This window comes from Quercus suber, unplaced genomic scaffold (assembly GCF_002906115.3).
Source record: "Quercus suber isolate HL8 unplaced genomic scaffold, Cork oak 2.0 scaffold_40, whole genome shotgun sequence".
In the NCBI taxonomy this organism is placed as follows: domain Eukaryota; kingdom Viridiplantae; phylum Streptophyta; class Magnoliopsida; order Fagales; family Fagaceae; genus Quercus; species Quercus suber.
The window spans coordinates 45123-68953 of NW_027069505.1; the positions used below are offsets into that span (position 1 = coordinate 45123).

A 23831-nucleotide genomic window follows, 5' to 3' on the forward strand; every position below is an offset into this window, starting at 1 on the left:
ATTATTTGTCATGTCATCAAATTCTATTTAAATATAAAAGTTAACTTTTGTTATAATGGGATGACATTGAGATATTAATATTAACTATGGGACATAATTCAAGACATGTTATTAGTACCAAAATAACAAATAAGAACTTTCTCAAAAAAAAATAAATAAATAACAAAAAAGAAATTTAAGGCTTGATTCTTGTCTACACCAAAAATTAATTAGTATTTTGATTTAATGATAACAAACAATCATTAAGAGATAATGTCAAAAATTAAAACTATCTTTAAAAAAAAAAATAACAAATAAGTTTTTTTTTTTTTTTAAGGACTGTATTTTAGCTATGCAATGTACAAGTTAACTTCTGTTACAATTTTAAGTCCATAATTGTCAAAAGATTATTTTGGGGGCCACCCAATATATTTTGGAGGGGCCATTTATAGAATTTTAAGAGCCCAATGTGCCGCTGTTCATTGGGTAAAATAGTTAGATAAATGCATAGTTATTCTTCTATTGACAGAAGTTCATTACACTTTTCTTTTCTTTTTTTAAATATAAAGTTGTGTATCTTTATGTTTTCATAAACTGTATAATTAACTAATTATATTCAACTTGTTTAAGAACCATTATATTTTTCGTTTCATAAAATAATCGGGGGACCATGTTATCACCTAGGCTATTCACCCAAAATAACCGAGTGAATTTGTTATCACCTAGGCTATTCATATCAACAAATGTGATATTTTCTATTTCACCAACCAAACTATTTAAAACTTCCCTGGTCGTTGGTTTGGGCTCTTTTTTTATAAATAAATAATACTTCATTAATTGAAAAAGAAAGTTACACAAAAAGCAAAGTAGGACTTTGACTATGATCTAGAACTTTGGTATGCCGAGTTCAAATATATGTTTTAAGTTCTTATATAACATTACACGTATTTTTACGTATATTTTTACCCACACATATTTTAAAAAAAATTAAAAACTGTTGTTTAAACATACGTATTAAACGGATCTCTAGCCTACCATTTTTTCTTTTTCCTTTTTGTTTAGTACTTCTTTGCACCTTCTCTCCCTTCTTTTTCTTATACCTTAAAATCTCAAAACAAATTCATCATTTAACCCCGATATTGGGAGAGTAAATGAGTTTAAGCCCGGTTAAATTCCAAAGGCTATTAATGAAAGCAAATCATGTACTACAAAAACTTATTATTAAAGTTTTTATTTTATTTTATTTTATATGTTTGGTCAACAAAGGATCAGATTCTGCCGACGAGACTGAATCTGAACAAGAGAGGGATAAACACTGAAGCGAAATGCCCATTATGTGAGAAAGCATTAGAAAGCACTAGTCATGCCCTTCTATACTGTGATAGACTTTGGGATGTTTGGTGGAATTGGCATGCTTGCCCGATAAGCCTATTGGCAGAGAACAAAAAACTTTTGTGGATGTTGCATTGCAGATTTTGGATGCAGGCACCCATCATGATCTTGAAACACTCTTTGCCACGGCTTGGTCCATCTGGTATAACAGAAATCAAGTGATCCATGAGTATGCACAGCGAACCCAAAATGACTACAAAGGAGCTATGATAGTAAACCAGCTTAGACAGCAGCCTCCTGAAGTTGGGTGGACAGCACCACCTCCAGGTTTTTACAAGATAAATGTTGATGGAGCAACCGATGGGAGTAGAAGTCTGTCCAGTGTAGGTGATGAATGGAATGTATGAGGCAGAAACTAATGAAGCTATTGCAGTCGAAGAAGGTGTCCTAGCCCATTAATCAAGTTATCATCGAGTCGGACTCTCTCTCAGTAGTTCACGCTTTCAATACAAGCTCAAACATTGGAGAACTGGGATCAATCATTCAAGGAATCACAGGCTTGCTAAGGGCTTTTGGAAGCTGGAAAATGAAGCATCTGAAAAGGGAATACAACAGGGTTGCACATGAATTAGCACAGATAGCAAAAGCTGCTGGGGCTACTCAGACCTGGGAAGTAATAGACCCACCAACGCTGCAACGTCTCCTCCTTATTGATAAGGCTAAATGTTAATCTGTTATGTCTTTTATGTTCCTTCTATCCTCCGTTGTATTTCAATTTCAGTTTCAGTTAATAAAATTTGAGTTTTCCTCTCAAAAAAAAAGAAAAAGAAAAAAGGATCAGATTCATTCAAACAGCAGAACAACCCACAGAAACATAGCGTTCATACAAACATTATCAGAAATAATTATGCGTGCGTACAGCAGAACATAATATATAATTATTTGTCCTTCGTCAAAGACTTTGCTAATATATGATATAGCAAGTTCCTCAATAAACCATTTGATCAAGCGTTAAAACTTCGTTACTACTCTTCTTTCTCATCTTCATTTTTTCCCTCCTTACCAGCAAACTTAGGATGCGCAAACACTTCATTCAAAGTGTCATACCCGGTCTGCCAAAAATGAGAGAAATCATTCAACATCCAAGGAGGTCAACATGGGAACCAAATCGGTGCCAAATTCTGGGAACTGGTTTCCACCGAGCATACTCTCCACTTCAAGCGGAGAGTGTGGACGTGTGCTAGGTGTAGCAAATTGTGGAAGACTTGTGTCTCGTGCCAATTTTCATGGACTTGGAGCCAGGGACCATGGATAGTGTAAGTCTGGTCCATATGGCACTATCTTCAGGCCAGACAGACAACTTGATCTTAGGCCAGTTTTCAAGAACTGCTGATGTTGCTATGTAATACCCATGTCCGTGCCCGTGTTTTCTAGCAATAGACAGAAGTTGCATCTTCACACTGCTGATACTCTGCAACCAGATCATTCATGTTGCTCTCTGCCTCAGTAAAACTCCATCTCATCCATCCCTTCCTCAGTATACCACTGCAAAAAAAAAAAACCTTCCTCTTAAACATAGCCGTATAGATGGAATTTACTGATCATATCCATATTTCATATTTCAAATTAAATAACGTATACCTTGTGTACTTGTAGGCATTCACAATATTCCAAAGATCAAGTTGTCTGTCTGGCCGAAGATCATGCCATATGGACCAGACTTGACGCTATCCATAGTCCCGGGCTCCAAGTCCATCAAAATTGGCAAGAGGCACAAGTCTTCCACAGTTTGCTTCATCCAGTACACGTCCACACTCTCAGCTTGAAGTGGAGAGTATGCTCGGTGGAAACCATTTTCCAGAACTTGGCACCGATTTGGTTCCCAAGTTGACCTCCTTGGATGTGAATGATTTCTCTCAAATTGTTCTGCCAAAAATGAGAGAAGTCATTCGACATCCAAGGAAGCCAACTTTCAAGTCTCAACTTTCTGAGATATGAAAAGAAAATGAGGGGTTGAAGGGTATTTATAGTGGACGAGATCAATTCACAAATTCACAGTTTCACAAAGGACAAAACAATACATCTCTTTCTGAATGGTAGATGAACGCTACTGGGAGAGACGGATTGATATTGGGTGAAGTATATATGCTATGAAATGAAAGCTTAAAGCTTAAACTTAAAGAATGGTATGAAATGAAAGCTTCAAATTGAAGTAATGCTGTGAAAGTTTAGTTAATTAACAGCTCGATCAACTTGAAAGTCATACTGTCCCAACTTTTCTTATATTGTTATAGAATCTATCTTTAGTTTCACACGACTGTTACAGAAGTTGTATTCATTCATCCACCGAATTAAGCTGGAATGCAAGAGCGTCTTCATCTCTTGGGATGGGAGCAAGTACTTTAGGACAGTAGGGTGGTATTTATGGTCTGTCTAAATAAGGCATTGTATAAGCAAGTAAGCTATCATGATTGATACTATATGTTCAAATATAAATGGAGATTGGAGAACCATTGGATATTTTGCATCTATTCATTGGGTTCACACAGCCTGTTATATTCTACTTTCTGAATTTTCATAAACTAGCATCATCACTGATTCACGTGGGATGTTGGCGAAAGATCTAGGTAATTTCAACTTCAAAAATCATTAAAATTCATGCCATGCCCACTACTGATCATGGTCATACTTAGTGGTATAAAAATACATGATTGGCCATACCTATTGTTATTGATATAAAAATACATAAATTACTGCCCACTGATCTGCAAAATTCCTACTATCACCTGCGGTGGTAGTGTGGTACAATTTGTGGACCACACCTTAGGTCCATATGCAAATCTCAATCAGCCCCTTCTATACCTGCGTGCCACACTATGTTCTATTGGCTACAAACAAACTATTTGTCATGTCATCAAATTCTATTTAAACATAAAAATTAACTTTTGTTACAATGGGGTGACATTGAGATATTAATATTCAAAACATGTCAAATATTAGTACCAAAATAATGAATAAGAAATTTGGCGGTTTGGTCCATTCAGTCCACTTCGATCTATTGATCTAATTTGGTCTATTCGGTCCACTTAGGTCTATTCAGTCCAATTTGGTTTATTCAGTCCACTTCAGTCTATTCAGTCCGTTTGGTCCATTTCAGTTCACTTCGGTCCAATTCGGTGTACCTACTTAAGAATAGAAAAATGCAAGTTTAAGTTGAGAGTATTATTAATTATTTGAGTAATATAAATTGTAATTATATGATAAGTTTTGGTTATCATAATAATCTCATTAAGATAATGAGAATTTGAATAATAATTTTGAAACTTAAAAATTTTTATTGTACCAAAAGAAATTAGAAAAGTATAATGCATAATAAAAATAGTTAGAAGAATATAGACCATGTCATAAAAATAATTATATCAATCAAAAACATCAAAAATGATAAAGTTATATATTTGTAAACATAGAGTGATGGAAATTACTTTTTGAAATTGTTTAATTTTTAGGGAGAACAAATTATCTACAATAAAATTTTAGATAATAAATTAAACATATTCAGTATAAGATTGTTATGAGTTTTGATTATCATAATAATCTCTTTAAGAGAATAAATAGTTTGAATAATTTATTTATATAAAAATCACACACACATATATTTATTTATTTTACTTGAAAGTATAATTAACCTCATGCAATTTATTTAAAAGTAATGATATTAAAACAAATGAGTAACTACCTTAAAGTTTAGATTTGTATATTCATAGCCTTAGGGCCCGTTTGGATTAAGAGGAGAGGGAGGGGGAGTGAAAGGGAGTAGAGTAGAGTTAGCTAAAAATAGGCTAATTTTAGGCCCATTCTACTCTATTCTACTCTACTCCCTCTCAATCCCCATCAATCCAAACGGAGTGTTAAGGTTTAGATATTCTTTCACTTAAATTTAGTAATATCAAAGTGAATTGAAATACTACATTAATGTGGCTCAACAAAAGTGTAACACTAATAAATACCATACTTATGATTTTAGATATCACGATTTTGAAATTTATATATATATATATATTTGAATTTAGAATAGGCATTCTCAACCCAAGCATGTCTTTTCCTTATATGTAAGTGCAAAAAAATGAACTGAAGTAGATACAAATGGACTGAAGTCAACCGAATGGATATAATATGACCAAATGGGAACAAGGTGGACCGAATAGGACCGAAATGGACTGAATAGGACAGTGGACTGAATAAGATTGAAGGGAACCGAATGGGACCTAAGTGGACCAAATAAAAATGAATTGATAGATTAGGACCAAAGTGAACATAATGGACCAAATAGGAACAAATTGAACAGAATAGGACCAATGTCAACTGAATAGTACTGAAGTGAACAGAATGGACCGAATAGGACCAATGTGGACCGAATAGAACTGTGGTGAATAGAATAGGACCAATGTGACCAAAGTGGACCGAATATGAATATTTATCATTTTTAGGGCTCATATTTCTAATTTATAATGTCTTTTTTTTTTTTTAACTCAAAACTAAAGTTTAGCGAAATATAATAAAATTTCATGCTTTTAAAAAAAAAATCATAATTTTCAACCCAAAAATTAAGAAAAAAAAAATGAATTTTTTGAGTTAAACTTGAAAAAGCAACTCACAAAAAGAATCAATTTAAGGCCCAGTTAGTCCAAAATGGACTGAAGGGACCAAAATTGACCGAGTTGATTAAATTAGACTGAATGGGACCAAAGTGAATTGAAGTGGACCTAATTGGACCGAATAGCAATTGTTTAATTTTTAGAAAAAAAAAAAAATTAACTTCAACAAATTTTAGAAAACAAATTATACATTATATTATAATTATAAAATAATTATTTATTTTAATGCATCACGTGGATCTGCAACTATTTCTATTTAAATATAAAATTTAACTTTTGTTACAATGGGGTGACATAGAGATATTAGTATTAACTATAGGGTATAATTCAAAACATGTGAAATATTAGTACCAAAATAACAAATAAGAAATTTGGAATTTGATCTTTGCCTATACCAAAAATCAAATTAGTGTCTTGGTCTAATGATAAAAAACAATCATCATAAGAGGACGTTATAAGTTGAAACTACCTGTTAGGACCGAGAAATCTCACAGCCCAAGCCCACTTAGAACAGTGGGTTTGGACAGTTCAACTTTTGCCCAAATCAATAAATTTGTAAGAGAGGGAAACAAACAACAAGAGAGGTCCTTGCCCGAGGATGAAAATAAGGAAGAAATGTTTAATATTATTGAATATGAAGATCAACATCCCAATACAAGCTTGCCCGAGGAGGACAGTATTATACAGAAAAATCCACTGTTTGCTCTCTACTCTCAATGTTCTTGTTCTAACTCTCATTTTTCTGATATTTTTCTCTCTCTCCTTTCTCTTTCTTATATACTCTTCCCTACCTCACATCTTCACCCTCCATTTTTACCTAACATGGTTCTTATTGTGACATTTGCCCCTTTAAACCTCTAATGAAGGCAGTAAAAGGAACTACTAGCTATGAATTACATTGTTCAAGTCACTTCCTCATCAATACAGCTAATAAAGCTGTTGCCCACCATTTAATGCGGAGGTAATAGGGTACTTCTTGCTGGAAACTTCCCCTACATTCATGATTCTCTCTCTTCAGCCAACCCTTGTCACCTGAAGCTTCTAAGAATCTTTTGTCTCTTCTCCCCTTTTCCTCGGGTGAATTCCCTCCTTAGGTACATGATACCCCAACACCAGCGTAATAGTTCTACAATCCTTTCCTTGGTCCTCAGGCCCCTACACTACCTTTCAAAAAATAAAATTTAAGGAATATGATTTTTTTTTTTTGGGTACTCTTATTTGTTTTTTTTTTTTTTTTTTAGAAAGCCTTAATCTATGATGTCCGTTCCTGATGATGATTCTTTATCATCAGATCAAGACACCAATTAGTTTTTAGTGTAATCGGAGATTGAACTTCAAATCTCTTATACAATCATCAGAGACTATATCAGTTAAACTAACTAGAATCCACTGGTACTCTTATTTATTAAATGAACTATCTTTCAAAAAAATAATTGACAAATATGTTTTTTTTTTTTTTTTTTTGAGTACTCTTGTTTATTAAATGGATTGCCTTTTAGCTATCCAAATGTACAAGTTAGCTTTTGTTCATCCTTTTATCTTCGAATAAGAGATCTCTAACTCAAACTCTGACTACACCTTAAAATCAATTGCTATCATAGGCTTGTAATAAAAAACAATTATTATGAAATAGACATCATAAATTAAAATTTTCAAAAATGGCCGTTTAGGAAAAAATAAATAAAAATTGCTAAATAGTCATTTCCTCCCACATATTTTAGTCATTTTCCCCACATATTTTAATCTAGATTAGATATCATTACAGGTTACATCAACCAAATCTTAATCCCAAAATCTTGCGAATTGATATTTAGAGGATAAATTGTTTGCACTCTTCCATGCTGCCAATCAGGGGCTGATCAAAACGTTACTACAAAAAAACAAATAATGTCTCGCGTCATATAAAATTAATAAAACTGCATTAAAAGAAAAAAGAACAAAAACAAGGGTATCAGGATCAGGTATGCCACTTCCTCGCTTTATTGTGGAAAACAAAAACTGAATTTGACTATATAAATATATTTACATACAACAAGTTACTGATAGCCAAAAAGACAAGGAAAGTAGAAAAAATACTGGTTGCACTCCTCTCTTTGATATCTGTATAATATTATGATCAAACAGCCTGACTCATGACGAACAAGAAAGCATGCAAACACCAGGCCTATAGGCCCAAGCAGGGGGCAAGCGAGCATATTTTTCCATTCCCGGTTGCTCGTCATATGGTCGTTCCATCAATTTAAGCAGCCTTCGGACTTCTCCAAAATCACCAGATTCAGCTACGTCGATGGCACTCTGACATAGGTAGTTCCTGAGTACATATTTAGGGTTCACTGCATCCATTGAGACCTTCCGTTCCTCATCTGAGATGCCACTAGCAGCCAGCTGCGAAAATAGACGAGTTCAGTGAAATNGCGCTAACCACCTGGGAGTTGGCAGGCCCTGACTGCCCCCCAAAGTCCCTCCGAGGTCGGTTGTTGTTATACCGGTCCGGCCTGAAATCCCTCCTCTCTTGAGTTACTGCTTTAGACTTTCCTCTGCCTTGCATCTGATCTTCCTCTACTCTTCTATATTTGTCTATCCGATCCATAAGCTGACGTACACTAGTAACAGGCTTGCCAGTCAGAGACTTCCTCAGACCGTGCTCGGTTGGAAGACCCTCCTTAAAAGTGTTCATAGCCACGTCGTCGTGAGCCCCATCCACCTCGTTAAACATTTCCCAATACCGGTCTAAGTAGGCTTTTAGGGTTTCCCCTTCCCGCATAGACATGGATAGTAGCGACCCCAAGGGTTGAACAACCCTTCTACATGTAATAAAACGCGCGCCAAAGGCCTGGGTGAGCTTCTCAAAAGAGTCAATAGTATTAGTTCTCAAGCCATTAAACCACCTCATTGCCACTGGGCCCAGGTTAGACGGGAAAACCTTGCACATTAAGGCTTCATCCCTAGCATGAATAGCCATTCTCTAGCTGTAGTGGCTAACATGTTCCACTGGGTCTGTTCGACCATTATAAATGGTGAACACAGGCTGGTGGAATCGCCGAGGAAGACTAGCGTCCTCAATATGTCGCGTGAAGGGCGACTTAGAGACCTGATCCAAAGCCTTGTTCAAGGCATCATTTCCCCGACCCTGGCGAGTCGGGCTCTTATTTCTTCGCCCACGGTGGTACTCCTCCTCACACGAAAAAGATTCGCTGGGTGGAGTTCTCGACCTTTGCCTGTAACTGGTGTCATCCGACTCCTCAGAGGAGTGCCTAGAGTTATGAGCCTTACGCTTTCGTCGCTCATATCGCAATTCCCTCTTCAACTTGTTAATCTCACGCTGCAAATTTCCTCCGCTCTTTACAGGGGAAGCATGGCCTTTCCCCCGAGAGCGGCTTCTATCTGTATGGGTTGTTCGGGTACTCCCTTCATGATCCTCCTCATGTCTGTGGTCCACCAATGGATTACTGTGCTGAGAGCCCCTAGACTCTGCCTGGTGCTGATTAGCATCTGCCTGTTGCGGGCCTATCAATGGTTGCTGCGGTACTCCCTCTTCCATCGTGAGTATCACACCTGCCCTTCCTTCTCAACAGATCAAGTTCTTCCCACAGACGGCGCCAATTGTAGGGACTCAATTTGGATTTGACCCTGAGTATGAATGGGTTTTCAGCCCAACAAGCCCAAACAATAAATTTTTAGAGCATGGGTACAAGAACTAGTGCTGTTTGACAGGAAAGGTTATACTCATCAAGTAACAAGGGATATTTTAGGTTCGTTCCTTGAGAAAAACTCTCATCGGCTTTCTCTCAGTCCGTCTCTCTTTTCTTTTTTCTTCTTTTCTTGAAAAAGACTACCCCTCTCTCTACAATTTCATTCGTTTCTATATTATATACTCCGTTCTCCCCTCCGTTTCTATTGTACACGTGTAGTTCTTATCGTGGGAGCTCCTTTCTGTCCCATCTAGCACCTACCGGAACGTTCTGCTCAGTGGCCATAAAGCTGCTTAGTCACTGTTCAGGTATCACCTCCACATTAATGCGGCTAGAGGGTTAGCTGGAAAGCATTTAATGTGGAGGTGATGGCCTTGGAAGATATTTGATACCTTCCTCGACTCCCTATTAGGTCTATACCCAATTTTCAGTTCAGATACAACTTAGCGGAGTCTCTTTAATAAAATGAAAGTTACATTCACCTCGGACTTTGGCATCCTCGGACGTACGTTATGCCACTGTATACAATATCCACTCCTTTCTCCTATATTATCCATTTAATAATAATAAAACTTTTTTAGGCTATCTTTGGATAACTAAGCGTACTCGGATTGGGCCGTTGGGCCCCGAGCCCACTTCTGAGGATTACTATATCTTTTTAACCAACAGGCCCCACATAGACCATGTCATAAAAAGAATTATATCAATCAAAAACATCAAAAATGATAAAGTTATATATATTTGTAAACATAGAGTGATGGAAATTACTTTTTGAAATTGTTTAATTTTTAGGGAGAAGAAATTATCTACAATAAAATTTTAGATAATAAATTAAATATATTTAGTATAAGATTGTTATGAGTTTTGATTATCATAATAATCTCTTTAAGAGAATAAATAGTTTGAATAATTTATTTATATAAAAATCACACACACATATATTTATTTATTTTACTTGAAAGTATAATTAATCTCATGCAATTTATTTAAAAGTAATGATATTAAAACAAATGAGTAACTACCTTAAAGTTTAGATTTGTATATTCATAGCCTTAGGGCCTGTTTGGATTAAGAGGGGAGGGAGGGGGAGTGAAAGGGAGTAGGGTAGAGTTAGCTAAAAATAGGCTAATTTTAGGCCCATTCTACTCTATTCTACTCTACTCCCTCTCAATCCCCATCAATCCAAACGGAGTGTTAAGGTTTAGATATTCTTTCACTTAAATTTAGCAATATCAAAGTGAATTGAAATACTACATTAATGTGGCTCAACAAAAGTGTAACACTAATAAATACCATACTTATGATTTTAGATATCACGATTTTGAAATTTATATATATATATATATATTTGAATTTAGAATAGGCATTCTCAACCCAAGCATGTCTTTTCCCTATATGTAAGTGCAAAAAAATGAACTGAAGTAGATACAAATGGACTGAAGTCAACCGAATGGATATAGTATGACCAAATGGGAACAAGGTGGACCGAATAGGACCGAAATGGACTGAATAGGACAGTGGACTGAATAAGATTGAAGGGGACCGAATGGGACCTAAGTCGACCAAATAAAAATGAATTGATAGATTAGGACCAAAGTGAACATAATGGACCAAATAGGAACAAATTGAACAGAATAGGACCAATGTCAACTGAATAGTACTGAAGTGAACAGAATGGACCGAATAGGACCAATGTGGACCGAATAGAACTGAGGTGGATAGAATAGGACCAATGTGACCAAAGTGGACCGAATATGAATATTTATCATTTTTAGGGCTCATATTTCTAATTTATAATGTCTTTTTTTTTTTAACTCAAAACTAAAGTTTAGCAAAATATAATAAAATTTCATGCTTTTAAAAAAAAAATCATAATTTTCAACCCAAAAATTAAGAAAAAAAATGAATTTTTTGAGTTAAACTTAAAAAAGCAACTCACAAAAAGAATCAATTTAAGGCCCAGTTAGTCCAAAATGGACTGAAGGGACCAAAATTGACCGAGTGGATTAAATTAGACTGAATGGGACCAAAGTGAATTGAAGTGGACCTAATTGGACCGAATAGCAATTGTTTAATTTTTAGAAAAAAAAAATTAACTTCAACAAATTTTAGAGAACAAATTATACATTATATTATAATTATAAAATAATTATTTATTTAATGCATCACGTGGATCTGCAACTATTTCTATTTAAATATAAAATTTAACTTTTGTTACGATGGGGTGACATAGAGATATTAGTATTAACTATAGGGTATAATTCAAAACATGTGAAATATTAGTACCAAAATAACAAATAAGAAATTTGGAATTTGATCTTTGCCTATATCAAAAATCAAATTGGTGTCTTGGTCTAATGATAAAAAACAATCATCATAAGAGGACGTCATAAGTTGAAACTACCTGTTAGGACCGAGAAATCTCACAGACCAAGCCCACTTAGAACAGTGGGTTTGGACAGTTCAACTTTTGCCCAAATCAATAAATTTGTAAGAGAGGGAAACAAACAACAAGAGAGAGCCTTGCCCGAGGATGAAAATAAGGAAGAAATGTTTAATATTATTGAATATGAAGATCAACATCCCAATACAAGCTTGCCCGAGGAAGACAGTATTATACAAAAAAATCCACTGTTTGCTCTCTACTCTCAATGTTCTTGTTCTAACTCTCATTTTTCTGATATTTTTCTCTCTCTCCTTTCTCTTTCTTATATACTCTTCCCTACCTCACATCTTCACCCTCCATCTTTACCTAACATGGTTCTTATTGTGACATCTACCCCTTTAAACCTCTAATGAAGGTAGTAGAAGGAACTACTAGCTATGAATTACATTGTTCAAGCCACTTCCTCATCAATACAGCTAATAAAGCTGTTGCCCACCATTGAATGCGGAGGTAATAGGCTACTTCTTGCTGGAAACTTCCCCTACATTCATGATTCTCTCTCTTCAGCCAACCCTTGTCACCTGAAGCTCCTAAGAATCTTTTGTCTCTTCTCCCCTTCTCCTTGGGTGAATTCCCTCCTTAGGTACATGATACCCCAACACCAGCGTAATAGCTCTACAATCCCTTCCTTGGTCCTCGGGCCCCCACACTACCTTTCAAAAAATAAAATTTAAGGAATATGATTTTTTTTTTCTTTTGGGTACTCTTATTTGTTTTTTTTTTTTTTTAGAAAGCCTTAATATATGATGTCCGTTCCTTATGATGATTTTTTATCATCAGATCAAGACACCAATTAGTTTTTAGTGTAATCGAAGATTGAACTTCAAATCTCTTATACAATCATCAGAGACTATATCAGTTAAGCTAACTAGAATCTACTGGTACTCTTATTTGTTAAATGGACTATTTTTCAAAAAAATAATTGACAAATATGTTTTTTTTTTTTTTTGAGTACTCTTGTTTATTAAATGGATTGCCTTTTAGCTATCCAAATGTACAAGTTAGCTTTTGTTCATCCTTTTATCTTCAAATAAGAGACCTCTAACTCAAACTCTGACTACACCTTAAAATCAATTGCTATCATAGCCTTGTAATAAAAAAACAATTATTATGAAATAGACATCATAAATTAAAATTTTCAAAAATAGCCGTTTAGGAAAAAATAAATAAAAATTGCTAAATAGTCATTTCCTCCCACATATTTTAGTCATTTTCCCCACATATTTTAATCTAGATTAGATATCATTACAGGTTACATCAACCAAATCTTAATCCCAAAATCTTGCGAATTGGTATTTAGAGGATAAATTTTTTGCACTCTTCCATGCTGCCAATCAGGGGCTGATCAAAACGTTACTACAAAAAAACAAATAATGTCTCGCGTCATATAAAATTAATAAAACTGCATTAAAAGAAAAAAGAACAAAAACAAGGGTATCAGGATCAGGTATGCCACTTCCTCGCTTTATTGTGGAAAACAAAAACTGAATTTGACTATATAAATATATTTACATACAACAAGTTACTGATAGCCAAAAAGACAAGGAAAGTAGAAAAAATACTGGTTGCACTCCTCTCTTTGATATCTGTATAATATTATGATCAAACAGCCTGACTCATGACGAACAAGAAAGCATGCAAACACCAGGCCTATAGGCCCAAGCAGGGGGCAAGCGAGCATATTTTTCCATTCCCGGTTGCTCGTCATATGGTCGTTCCATCAATTTAAGCAGCCTTCGGACTTCTCCAAAATCACCAGATTCAGCTACGTCGATGGCACTCTGACATAGGTAGTTCCTGAGTACATATTTAGGGTTCACTGCATCCATTGAGACCTTCCGTTCCTCATCTGAGATGCCACTAGCAGCCAGCTGCGAAAATAGACGAGTTCAGTGAAATAAATAACTAGTATATACAGCTGTATTTATTACACTACCCTGTCCATGCTGTTTTGACAGGACTAATATATAGGAATATGAGATAAAGATTTAAATTGCTAGAATTGATTATAAAATTATTAACGTGACTGAGGTAATGGGAAGTGCATGGCAAGCTAGTTTCCTAAAAACTACACCCTTTTTATGTAAATTATAATCCTAATTGTGGTTTCCAAGAATATGGAGGTAATGATTGAAATTGGAATGGTTATGATAGTAGCATGTTCTTTCACATTCATGGCTACCCTACGGCCTACAGTTACAAAGATCATACTTTTGTTCATCTTGGTAAATCATTGATACTGGAGTTGACCAAACATTTCAAACCAAATACTTCAAGCACTGCTAATTATCATCTTACAGCGTGTTTTCAATGGGGCACATACTTATCAAGTAATGTCAAAAGAAATGAGAAATCGTTTAAAAAAAAAAGGAAAAGACAAGGCATGCATGCACACAAGAGAGAGCGAGAGAGAGAGAGAGAGAGAGAGAGAGAGAGAGATTCAAGACTCAAAGAGGGATTCTCTTTAATCTCCCCTTCTTTTGTTAGTACTCTTTGATCATCATCTTTAATGCAGTAACACCATTCAGGTCTCTTCTTTTCATTTCCATTGTCTTAGCAAATTTGTAAATATTCTTTTCTGCATTATTTGTCCCCAACTTGCTATAATTTCAACATAAGCCCTACATTGCTTATTCAACAAACTTCTTTACTTGCCTCTTCGCCACTTTATAATATTCATATGCAGCGTTGTCTCTACATCTAGTCAGGCTTCTATAGCTCTCTCTTTAATCTAACTGTTGCTTGAACTTCCTTTATTCCACCGCCAAGTCCCCTTAGTTGGCTGCCCGCATCTCTTAGATTATCCAAGCACATCTTTAGCCAATCTGTTAATACTGCCATTTCATTCCACATCCAATCAACATCTTTATCAAGATGCCACTTGCCTTCTTTATTCATTTAATCTTTAAACACGTTTTGTTTCTCTCCCTTCAAACCCCATCACCTAATTCTTGGGTTTGTCTATCTAATATCTCTAATTTTTCATCTTCTAATACTATTATCTAGTAGTACCAGCCTCTGTTGAGTGATTATACTCACTCAGAGTATCACCTTACAATCTTTACATTGACTATCGACTTTTCAAGTAAAATCTATTTGACTAATGTTTGTCCTCCATCTTCTTAAACCAAGTGTTTGTTAATATCAAATTATACATTGTTACAAAGTCTAAAATTCGCATCTCCTGATTCGATCCTTACTCCCCCTGGCCTCCATGAACTTTTTAAAACCCCCACTATCTTTTTCAACATGACCATTTAGGTCTCATTTGCCAAAAATCTTTTCCCATTTGGTATCCCTTGAATCAATTCATCCAAAACTTTTTAATGATAAATTACTCATACACATGGTAAGTTTTAAACTCATGACCTAATCCTCCACCTATTCATATGAGAGAGTGAAGTTCCATTTGAGTCAAACATCATCAGAAGAACAACCTAATTGTGTGAAAATTCTCAATGTAGAGGAACTTAACCACTATCTCTTAGAAATTATTTCTACTTCAGGAAGTCAAACACCTATTTTGGTGGTTCAGACCGGGCAGTCCAGGAAACTACCTTAATAGGGGGTATTGTATGGTGCAGCTTATCAGGCATAAGTGTGCATGTTTGATAATAAGAATACCAGCTGCTTCATACAAGCTCTCTTGGCAGGACAAGGACTAGATAATGGCCCTTAAGCTTCTAGGTCGAAAAAACTTTATGAGGAGAACCTAAGCTCCACAACGGTCTCCCTCCTCAACAACAACCTGTTAAGCTAATCTAGTGCTGAAATTTTAATTGCAATTAGAATTCTAGAGGTAACATTGGGAGGCATACATATTTTGAGATCTCCAACTGACTGCTGTGTCATCATGCTAAATCACAAAAGAAAATGACATATACAGTCGCAGAAATGAAAAAAAAAGCCCAAGAACAGGTACCACACAGAACTAAGGAAATGAATGCAATTTTATGGAAAATGGACATATTCAGACCGCCCAAAAAAAAATCATCTTTTTTGAGAAGGTGGGGTTTGATGAGTGTCAAAAAAATCATTGTACCTCCTCTATGTAGACTCTAACCCAGGTGATCCATGCCTCCTTGCGCTCCTTGCCAATATCTAACAAAACAGCCTTCAGTGGGACCAACAACTCCTCTTGGGGAATGCTGGGATCTGCTTTGATATTTGAAAGCAACCGAAAGAAATTTGTGTAATCTACTTTGTCAACAGCCAAATTATTTAAAAGTTTACTGATCAACTGTTTATTATACTTTGGAAGCCCGAGTTTCTTGGTCATTATAGCTTGATACTCATCCATAAATTTGGTTCCATATCTGTAACAAGTCAATACACAAAATCTTCCATAAACCACCATATACATTTTAATTTCTTTTAGAAGAAGTTTAGGGATAAAAACTACCTTTCCATGGCATAGTTTGCCTCTTTCTCATTTATCAACTCAGCAGAAGATAGAGTTGATGCGAACTGAGCAATATTCCATAAGCCAATATCGGGCTGATTTGCAAAACAGTATCTTCTCCCAGGAAGATCAGTTGTATTGGGTGTGTAACTTGGATCAAAAGCATCCAGAAATCCAAAAGGACCATAATCAATGGTGAGACCCAAAATGCTCATATTGTCGGTATTCAGCACACCATGAGTAAACCCAACACCCTGCCAGCGTGCAACCAAGGAAGCAGTACGCTCAGCAATTTCCACTATCCAAGCTGATTAAAACCACCGTTGGACAAAAAAGGGGAAACAAATGGTTAGAATCATCATCCATGATAATTTAATTTTTCTTCAACTGTGAATGTACATACCATCGACTACACAAGGAAAAGAAAAGTCAGAATAGATCAAAGGCCCCTCTGAGAGTTGCCTTCTTTGTATGGACTGCAGCTTTGGGTAAAATTTTGACAATTGACAACTTAAGGAAGAGAAAGATAAGGATTACAGATTGGTGCTATATGTGCAAATGCAATGGTGAATCTGTTGATCACCTTTTGCTACATTGCCCTATTGCTTCAGATTTATGGTCCATGATTTTGGGTTTGTTTGGAGTTTGTTGGGAGATGCCAAAATCTGTTGTTAAGCTTATAGCTTGCTGGCAAGGTAATTTTGCTCATCATGGGAATGGTCATATTTGGAAGGTTATCCCCCATTACTTGATGTGGTGCATCTAGAGGGAAAGGAATAGCAGGAGTTTTGAAGACACCGAAAGTTCTATGTCTGACCTTAAGTTGTTCTTTTTTAGAACCTTATTGGACTGGCTGTCAGCTAAGAGGAAACTTTCTTTATATTTTATTGTTGATTTATTAGATTTATGCTATTTTTGTAACTGATTGTTTACCCCAGTATATTTCTTACATACTTGGGTGACTCATTTTTTTCTGATTTATATAATCTTATTACTTATAAAAAATAAAAATAAAAATAAAAACAGAACAAAACCATTTGTCTGCATAAAGTAAACAAGTCATGTTCTTTTGTATCATAAGCCACATATGCACTAATGCTGTGCATCTAGCACTAGAAAATGTACACAACCCACAGCTACACTAATGCCATGAAACATGTACACAGCATATAGGAGATGAATTCAATCACACTCACCACATATTGCAACATGGACTATATTATCTTACATAGACCTCTTATTTGACTCGCATTCAGGAAGAAATAAAATAGATATGGACTTCCCAACCAGATGGTATGTCTCTCTCAAAATGATAATTACATAAAAGCTGAGAATGTCAAACTTGGATTGTAATTAGGGCTTCCATCATAATTAGGACTAATCAACCCAACCAAAACCGCCCAACCTAGTTCAAACTGATTAGAAATGGGCAGTTCCGAGAAGTGGTGCAGTTGGCAGCAAGTTACAAGTGATAAAACCTGATAAAATCAAGTCAGGTCTTTAGTTTCCATCAAGGACACCCAATAAACTAGACCTGTTCAAAATCTTTGAGTTGTCTGTTTAATTGAGCCTTCAGATTTCTTCAGGTGCCTCTCTCTCTCTCTCTCTCTCTCTCTCTCTCTCTCCAGATCCAAAATTGTGCTTCAGAGTCAGACCCTCCTCTGATTTGACACCGTTAGCACAAATCTACCTGACCGCCATGCACAGCCAGCACTCCACAGTCATCAGATCCAAGCTCAATGGCTCCATCGACAGTGGCAGCACAGTTCTGCCAACAACAGTCTGCATCAGCTCCGTGCTGAATGTCAGACAGTTCCAGCCACTGATGATCTGCTGCTCACCACCGTCTTGAGTAAGCCCAACCTGCTATCGAAACAAACCTGGTCGTGAAACCAGATGAGAGTTTTGGGCAATCTCAATCGATCAATAAGTCAACAACAGGTGGAGATGTTCTTAACCTGAACAGGTCAGGTCAAGTGGCGAGTTAATATCAAACTCAAACTGACTCAACCCATGACCATCCCAAATCGTAATCAAGAACAAAACTTAATTTGGACATTGTATAGGATTGTGTAAGCCCATCCTAAACACTTTCCAAGCACAATTTATAAAGCTACAATACCACAATGCTATTCGTAGGGTCAAGTAAGCTGGTCACAGCTGAGTACCCTGTAGCATTCTCCAACACCATCAGCCAAGTGTCCCAAACAAGCATCCAAATCAAAAACAAAACAATGTCGTAGCACATGGTCAAGTGAACTCATGCTATTATAGCTGTCAGATAAGGCCACAGGAGTTCAATAAATCAGAAAATTATGATTTGCAAACCCTGCAGTACTCATGCGCGCTAAATTTATCATCTATGCCACTTGCAACAATAACATTATTCTCAAAATGAAAATTTAGTACCTGCATATTTGTTCGAAGTTAGATCCACAACTGAATGATCTTCATTGCCTGTGTCGAAAGATAAACTCTCACTTCTACTCATGTTCTCTATATGAGGAAAGTGGTGCCTGATGGCATAGTCTGCCAAAGCACGAACAATTCCAAAGTCCTCTTTCCCTCTAAAGGTGTGTATTTGGTATGATCCAAACCGCAGGAAGGATTGGGAAACTCTACAAACAATTGCACCAGGCTCGTCCTTTGGATTGCCACTTCAAATGAAAACGTAAATTAGCATCCACGTGATTAACCATGTCTATGTAGTATAACCAAGAGTAGCTAATACAAGACTAAGTGCTACCACTTTAAATCGTAATCTAGGTAAATTTTATAATAAACCCTAGAATTTGCCTATCCCAGAGGATTAACTAGAACTAGTTAAATGTAGTGCGGGTCCAAACTAAAAGTACTGAAATTCTGAAAATCCAAAGAAAATATAAGGAACAAAGGGAAAAAAAAGAAAGCAGAATTTTTATTCTACTCAAAAACTTGAACTTACTCACTTATTTCAGTAAATAAGTTACTCGTTTAAATTCTGAATCCTTAAGATATCACATGGCAAAAGAATTCTATGTCCTACTCTATCCCTAAAGAGAATTATGCATTAAAATACAAGAAACAGGAATATGGGAACAAGGTGTGAAACAGATGAAGGTATACATGAGCCAGATATTCATCATAAATAAAATTCTATGAACTTACTCATAAAACATGTCTCGAGACACATTTTTTCCTGTTGTGACAAGACAGAGTGCACGAGTTGTTGGAATTCCCAGACTATGCATTGCTTCACTGCAAAGGAACTCTCGGATGCTACTACGGAGCACAGCAAGGCCATCTGCAAACCGGCTGTAAGGAGTCTTCCCAGCACCTTTAAGCTGCAGTTCCCACCTTTCAGACTTAGAATTAATTATCTCTCCAAGAGTTATTGCCCGACCATCACCCAACTGTCCAGCCCACATCCCAAACTGATGCCCGCCATAGCACTGAGCATAGGGCAAGCTGTACAGATGAAGATCAATCAGGGTTGGATGAAAAGTTATCAGCGGCTAGATTATGAGAAAAACTTAAGTGAAAACACTTACGCTCCTGCCAAGGGTTCTGCCCCAGAAAATAAAAGGGGGAAATCTGGCCTTTCAAATCTGAAATTCCAGAACAAGATTCCATTGTTAGTCCAAATGGATTATGATATACCTACTGCAGACAGCAAAGACGTAGACCTTGGCATAATCCATGAAAATGATGTAAAGAACACATGAAATTGATAAATGATCAAGGATTTTTTTTTTCTTTAGTTGGTAAGTTACACACACACCCCATAAGACTTGAACCCATGACCCCACCCTCCATGCCATTACTATGGAACGAAGGAATTCCATTTGAGCTAGAACACATTGACTTGATAAAGGATGGATTGTAGCAAACTAAAGCTCATAGCAAGAATCAAATAAGATAAACAAACAATTCAGCAGTTCTTGATATGGCAAGCTGCTAAAGCCCACATGGATGCATCAGACATTCCAATAGCTAACCACAAAGGCATCCACAGGCAATAATCAAAACCTAGGATAATCTGTACCGCATCACAAAGTAGAACTAACAACACTGTGTTTACCATATGACTTTAAAGTACACTTAATGGTGATAACTGATAACTTTACCCAAGTACCATTCTCTATATGCATGAAATGGTCATTTTAAAAATAAACATAACTCATTAACTTTGAAACGGACATCAAAGCCAGTCTTCCTAAAAAAATTCTTCCAAATACATTCTCAGATTCAATTATAAATAGTCTCAAGAACACATCAACACACAATCCGATGTGCCAGGGCACAAAAGAAACAAGAAAACTCACTCCTGAGGATCCAACTCAAGCAACGCTGCAACCGATTCTGACCATGCAACAAGCTGAGGGTTCTCCACTTCAGCCGATGGCAACACTTCTGTATAACAAGCATGCAAAACCTAAAAAACGAAAGCACACAACCATTGAATCACAGCCATCAGATCAATATGCACAAAACATAGCACCAATCTCTGGCCCAAGATTACAAACTCCTATTACCTGCTCTTCCCTCATTCATTCGTAAATTTAAAAATAAAATAAAACACTAGCAATTAGGTCATTTCTTAGTTCAAAACCTTAACATATTGTTCTTTATTCGATAGCACTATAATACAAAAAATCCTAAATCACTATGGCACAAATTCAGATTCTAAAAACTCAAATCTTTTCTTAATCCAAAAATCACTATCAATCACCTCGTTTCACTTCAATTTAGAAATTTACAACCCCTAAATCACTGCTCTACATTCAGTGTTTGTATAAAAGGAAGAAAACAAGACAAATTCCAGTCTTTCTTTTATTTTTGATAATTAGATAGCTAGGGTTGGGAGGATTTGAACCCTAAATATCTCCATTGGTAAAGTTGCCAACCAGTTGAGCTACAAGGCTCTTGGCAACAACAACAAAAAAAAAAATACATATAAAGGAAACTATAAATAAAAATTCTGCCTTACAAGCATAATATAAAAATTCCATGATTTTCAATTACTCAATCATTCCTTCTTTCTTCTTTTTTTTTTTTTAATCATAATTTACTAGCAATCATTTCATTTCAAATTACATATATCCTAAATTATTATTCTATATGAGCTAGCTGCATAAAGCATAAGAAAATCCAGTTTAAAAAAAAAAAGCATAATACAAAATAATATCATGATTTTCTTCTCATTTTCTTTTCTTTTCTCAGCAACCGAACAAAGCCTAAAGAAAATAGAGCTAGAGTTGACCTCTCGGGGAATAGTATCGGTTCTGCGATCACCAGGCAATGCAGTGACGAAGGAATGGTCCCAACACAGATCTTCCAGACTCTTCTTCTTCTTCTTATCGTTGTTGTTCAACAGAGTAGGTCCCTCTTCTTCTACCTTATCATCATCAAGGCTCTGATTCTTCAAATCACGAGCCACGGAGTCGACGGCGGACTCGGCGAGGTCCGGTGGCGGCGGCGAGTCCATCGGGAAACCCCTAGTGCTGACGTGGCATGCAAAGGAAAAAGCGGGGGAGGAGGATGGCGGTGGAGGAAGAGGAAGATGGCAAGGTCGAGATTTTAGGGAATGAAAAGGGTAAAAACGGAAAAGGGGTTTTGTTGAAGAAGAAGAAGAAGAAGGGACGCGAAAGGCGGTGAAGGATAGAGATGAAGAAGAGAAGAAGGGTATAGAAGAAATAGGAAAAGAAGAGAGTGAAGATAGTGAAAATGGCTTAAGCTGCGAGATATGTGAAAGCAGCATTTTTTTTTTTTTTCTTTTTTCTTTTTGTTGAAATGTTGACTAAAAACTATATCATAGTTGTTGTTATGTTGAATGTGTGTACTAGGTCTGAACGGGTGGAAAAATCACTACGTGACTATTGTAAGTTTGTAACGGCCTGTACAGTGTACACACGAATGTACATTACAAGACTAAATCACAACCACAAACGTAGAAATTAGACAGACCCAACTATGTGGATTCTATAATTACCACACGTTATATGATGTACATCAACTCCTGTTCAGACTGAAATTTATATAATTTGATATATATTATTTTCAAACTTACCGTTAATTTGGTTCCTATTATGAACTAAATACAAACTAAGCTCGTACCTTCGGAAAAATATAACTTCAGCAAAACTAAGACGACCAAAAGCCACAAACCAGAGAAACTATAATAGAATTCCTTAAAGACCACCCTGCTAATTCATGGGCAAGCCATAATCAAAAGGACAAACAGATTGAAGAGGTTTTTAACAACAAAATTTAACCAATCTCCAAGGAATCCTTTCCTTTGGAGCCTTCAAAGCATCAATACATAACCAAGAGTCACTTGTAATAGTCACAATCCTTACACCAGCTCTGCTTGCCAAATTTAGTACCAACAATATAACTTCAGCTTCTAATTGGACAGACCAAAAAGAAATTTATCAATGGCTTGTCTCATCATGAAATAGATTTTTAGATTGAAGTCCTATTTGATTTCAATAATTTCAACTACTAAAGTCTTTTTTTAAATAGTTAAATATATATATATATATATATATATATATTCTCTCTGTCTAATGACTCTAATCTCCTAAAATTTTGCATGATTAGCTCTAACACCTAATATACCTCCTAGATTCATATTCTCAACATATGCATATTGTATTGCTTAAAAGGTTGAAGGGATTTATGGCTTGTTTGGAAGTTTAGAGAGGGAGGAGAGTAGAGGGGAGTGGAGGGGAGGGGAGGGGAGTAGTGGGGAGGAGAGTAGAGGAGAATGATTCCCCTCCACTTTGTTTGGATATTTTTAAAATTAGTAAGGGGGAAGGGAGTAATTAGTCATTCCCCTTGTGTAATTTTGTTAATATAATAAGGGTAAATTAGGTAATTTACTTAGTCAATAGTTTATGTACTTTACTCTCCCTCCAAATCTCTCCAATTTGGAGGAATTAAAGATGGGGGGCTAGAGGGAGTTGAAACCCCTCCAAACCCCTCCAAACTCCTCCCCCTTATTTCTTAAAAAACTTCCAAATAAGGTAATTGGATTACTCTCCCTCTCTCTACTCTACTCCCCCTCTATTTTTAAACATCCAAACAGGCCATTAAAGGGACTGCAATATATTCGCCTAATACCCTGACTCAACTTTCCGGCAAGAACCATTAGTGATTAATTTCCTACCGTTTAAAATGGACTTTAAAACCCAAGAGCCATTAGCTTTAGATGGAATGTTCTTAAAATCTTTATAACATACTTGGCTCTAAGTTGTTTGATCCATGCCTTGTCATCTTTGATTAGGATGCTTCACCTTGACTTGGCCAAATAGTGCACGATTGATGTTGATGATGCACAAGTT

The 23831-nt window shown here is 36.1% G+C and overlaps 1 protein-coding gene and 1 long non-coding RNA gene across 2 annotated transcripts; both read right to left on the reverse strand.

The window, feature by feature from the left end:
- Positions 1-2136: 2136 nt before the first annotated feature.
- LOC136066606 (uncharacterized) lies at positions 2137-3763 on the reverse strand. Its single transcript, XR_010628128.1, has 2 exons — positions 2953-3763; positions 2137-2856 (listed from the first exon to the last, which is right to left on the reverse strand). It is a non-coding gene; the product is annotated as an uncharacterized LOC136066606 (long non-coding RNA).
- Positions 3764-13490: 9727 nt separating this feature from the next.
- LOC112015286 (uncharacterized) lies at positions 13491-22252 on the reverse strand. Its single transcript, XM_065771153.1, has 8 exons — positions 21749-22252; positions 20811-20920; positions 20037-20093; positions 19654-19953; positions 18916-19163; positions 16507-16813; positions 16147-16420; positions 13491-13975 (listed from the first exon to the last, which is right to left on the reverse strand). The coding sequence occupies exons 1-8, from the start codon at positions 22244-22246 to the stop codon at positions 13721-13723; spliced, it is 2049 nt and encodes a 682-aa protein (XP_065627225.1). The 5' UTR covers positions 22247-22252; the 3' UTR covers positions 13491-13720.
- Positions 22253-23831: the final 1579 nt, after the last annotated feature.

Bases quoted from the DNA above. Each gene is read 5' to 3' on its own strand.
- LOC112015286 (XM_065771153.1), bottom strand. From the start codon at position 22,246: ATGCTGCTTTCACATATCTCGCAGCTTAAGCCATTTTCACTATCTTCA. The intron at 16,814-18,915 runs GTACTAAATTTT...GGTTTTAATCAG, and splicing joins AACTTCGAACAAATATGCAG to CTTGGATAGTGGAAATTGCT. The intron at 13,976-16,146 runs GTACAATGATTT...CTATTTTCGCAG, and splicing joins TTAGAGTCTACATAGAGGAG to CTGGCTGCTAGTGGCATCTC.